At 60.5% G+C, this 3454-nt stretch overlaps 2 protein-coding genes across 2 annotated transcripts in view; both read left to right on the top strand.

The window, feature by feature from the left end:
* Positions 1-3454, top strand: part of FEN1 (flap structure-specific endonuclease 1) — a 129382-nt gene that overhangs the window by 30163 nt on the left and 95765 nt on the right. The window lies entirely within an intron of this gene.
* The window catches only part of DAGLA (diacylglycerol lipase alpha), a 63075-nt gene that overhangs the window by 30081 nt on the left and 29540 nt on the right, over positions 1-3454 (top strand). Inside the window, exons 2-5 of the mRNA XM_069108522.1 lie at positions 1180-1318; positions 1684-1895; positions 1989-2090; positions 2936-3074. Coding sequence (XP_068964623.1) covers positions 1224-1318; positions 1684-1895; positions 1989-2090; positions 2936-3074 — 548 coding nt within the window. The 5' untranslated portion in view covers positions 1180-1223. The remainder of the gene's footprint in view (positions 1-1179; positions 1319-1683; positions 1896-1988; positions 2091-2935; positions 3075-3454) is intronic.

Genomic DNA, 3454 nt, shown 5'->3' with positions numbered 1-3454 from the left:
TCCCCCCCCCCCCGCCCCCGGCAGCCCAGGCTGTATGGTCTGCCCCTCCTCCCAGGACAGCAGAGCCCCAGCTGTCCTGGGCCCTCCTTTCTCCAACCCCTCCACGCCGGCTTGCTCACTCTCTATCCTCCCTTCCCAGAATCCACACTCATGTTACTTCCTGGGGGTTTGGGGAGGGGAGGGGGAGGAGACACAACCCTGGCTTGCCCGTGTGCCCGCCCACCTGGCTGCTCCCTCAGAGCAGTCTTAGTTGACTAGATGAGGCAGCTGTATCAGGGAGTGAAGATACTGCTGGGCATCTCCCTGCCCACCCGGGGGCTGTAATGGCTAAATGAGGAGTCTGTAGCGCCCCTCCCATGGGATGCCAGCTCCCCTGGGAGGGAGGACCCGCCGCCCCTAAAGGACATGCTCTGTGAGCCTCTCAGCCAGCCCCATAGGGCTCGTTTGGTTCCGGGGCCCTTCCTGGGTCCCTTCTCTTAACCTGGGCCAGGCAGCTCTTGTCCTGTACCACATGCTTCCCCAGCCCCTTCCCCAGCCATGGCTCCCTTGTGCTGCAGTTTCCCCCTCATTCTTGGGGGTGGCAGCTTCTGCCCAGGATCCGAGTGGGACCCAGCCTGTCCTCATCTCTGCCCTTGGACCTAATTTGGAGAGGTATGGGGGAGCGGGTGCCCATGAAGGGGTTGAGATGGCCCTGTTGGCTGTCCAAACACCTGCCCCAGAAAGACCTTAGAGCTTGGGGCAGATGGTAGTGACCCTGCCTCCCTGGGGGCCCCAGCCCGGCAGAGCTGGGGCCATCTCTTGTATTGTACGGTGCCACTGGTGATGCCAGAGGGCCTACCTGGTCCTCTGAGACATGGGGGCACGAGTGCTGTCTTCTTGGTGGGAAGCCTGAGATCAGAGAGGGGCAGCTGCTCTTCCAGGGACACACAGCAGACCATCGACGTAGATGGCAGTGGAACTCTGCCTCCTGGCCCCAAATTAAATGCACGTTGCCCAGACCCTTCCCTTTTCTCCAAAGGGTCACGGTCCATATGGGAGGGGGCCCTTCCCCCTGTGCCCATCACTGAGCTGACCAGGAGGCAGCAGGGAGGAGTCATTCAGGCCAGCCCTGCCCTCCGCCTGTGCTCGGAGCCCAGCAGGCCGGGCTGACACACGGGACCGTCCTCTGCTTCTTTGCAGGAGGTGAGCATCACACCCGCTGAGCCTCCCCAGACCCGCTAGCCATGCCCGGGATCGTGGTGTTCCGCCGGCGCTGGTCTGTGGGCAGCGATGACCTCGTCCTGCCAGCCGTCTTCCTCTTCCTCCTCCATACAACTTGGTAAGTGCAGGGCTGTGGGCAGCCCGCGGCCCAGGGCCTCGCCCAGCCTCGACCTCTGCTAGCCTGGCTCTTGTGCCATGAGGGGTGTGGACAATCCGGGAGCTGTGGGGGAGCCCCGGCTACCCTTCCTTCATGGAGGACCCCTTAGCTCTCCACCCCATGTCTTTCAAGAGTTCTCCAATGAGAAGGTTCTAAGGCTTCCTGGACTCAAGGAAAGGCTGTGCGGCCCCAGGACCCCTGGCTGGGCTGTGGCTGCCGCCATCCCTGCCCTGAAAGGGCTGCCACAGCCCCAGGGGTCCGTGAGGGAGGCCGAGCCAGCCTCCTTCCTCATGCTCTGACCCCGGCCCCTCCTCCCCGCCCGGCAGGTTTGTGATCCTTTCCGTGGTGCTCTTCGGCCTGGCCTACAACCCCAACGAAGCCTGCTCCCTGAACCTGGTGGACCACGGCCGCGGCTACCTGGGCATCCTTCTGAGCTGCATGATTGCCGAGATGGCCATCATCTGGCTGAGCATGCGGGGGGGCATCCTGTACACGGAGCCGCGCGAGTCCATGCAGTACGTGCTCTACGTCCGCCTGGGTAAGGCCCCGCACGCGCCCCGCCCCCGGCCGGGTGCCCCCTCCCCTGCCCGGGTGCCCGTGCACACGGCTGATGCCAGCACTCTGTCCACAGCCATCCTGCTCATCGAGTTCATCTATGCCATTGTGGGCATCGTCTGGCTCACCCACTACTACACCTCCTGCAACGACGTCACGGCCAAGAACGTCACGCTCGGTGCGTCCAGCTGTCCGTGGAGAGCCTCTCAGACTGCCTGCCATCCTGGGGAGGGGGAGGGAGAAAAGTATGGAGCTCAGAATCTTATAAAAGGGAATGCTGAAAACTGCCTTTACATGTAATTAGGAAAAATAAAATACCACTAAGTGGGGGGGGGGATAGGAGGGGACAGGGGAAGGGGAACAGAGATGACCAGAATCTAGGTCCATTCCCTAGAGCCCAAGGGGCCTCAGAAGCCAGAGGGGGAAATCAAGGCTCAGAGGTAAGATTTGAATGCAGGTGCTGACAACAAATGCAGCCTCATACTTCCTGGTTGTGTGGCCCTCTCAGAGCTCCAGGCTCCTCAGTACAAGAGGGCTAATAACATTGGCTTTCCCAGCAGAGTCAGTCAGCCACGAGCCCTGCGCAGCTCTGCAGGCTGGGCACAGTGGCAGTTGGGCCTCTCTGGGGACTGGCAGCTCAGCTCTGACACTTGCTGACCTGGGGTGAATCCCTCTCTCTGAGCCTCAAGGTTTTTTTTAAAATACTTTGCTGATGCTTTAAAAAACAAAACAAAATCATCACTCCCATTTCTCCCTGCCTTCTCTGGACCAAAGGCAGTGAGGCCAGACCACCCCTACGGAGCCAGCGGCCTCCTTCCCCATCTGCCGTCCCCCACCTCTTCCACAGGAGGGAAGGGTGTTTCCTCATCTGGCTTCTGTGAAATGGGGTGGTCATTCTCACACTAGCTCCATGACAGGGCCAAGTCAGCTCTGTAGAACACCAGAGATGTCGGGGTGGGGGAAGAGAGGGAGGGAGGCCCCCAGACAAACCCCAGTTGCCTTCCTCCCACCCGGCACCCACAGGAATGGTTGTCTGCAACTGGGTTGTCATCCTGAGCGTCTGCATCACCGTCCTGTGCGTCTTCGACCCCACCGGACGGACCTTCGTCAAACTGAGGGCCACCAAGAGGAGACAGCGCAACCTTCGGACCTACAACCTGCGGTCAGTCGACCCAGCTAGCGGTGTGAGCTCCCCATCCACTGTCCCTCTCCCTGTCCCTCCTCCCGCTCTCTCTCTCTCTCTGTCTCCTCTCTCTCTGTCTGTCTCTCCTCTCTCTCTCCTCTCTCTCTCTCCCTCTGTCTCTCTCTCCCTCTCCCTCCCCCTCTCCTTCCTCTTTCCCCCTCCCTCCCTTTCTCTCTCTGTCTCTCTGTCTCCCTCTCTCTGTTTCTTCCTCTCTCTCCCTTCCTCTCTCTCTCTGTCTCTCTCCCTCTCCCTCCTCTCTCTGTATCTCTGTCTCTGCCTCTCTCCTCTCTCTCTTTTTTCTCTCCTCTCTCCTCTCTCTCCTTCTCTCTCTCTCTCTCTCTCTCTCTCTCTCTCTCTTT

Source organism: Petaurus breviceps, unplaced genomic scaffold (genome assembly GCF_028583685.1).
Source record: "Petaurus breviceps papuanus isolate PSGF00001 unplaced genomic scaffold, PetGlider_PUasm1.0 90397, whole genome shotgun sequence".
Classification (NCBI taxonomy): domain Eukaryota; kingdom Metazoa; phylum Chordata; class Mammalia; order Diprotodontia; family Petauridae; genus Petaurus; species Petaurus breviceps.
This window is presented reverse-complemented; position numbering and strand designations above follow the sequence as displayed.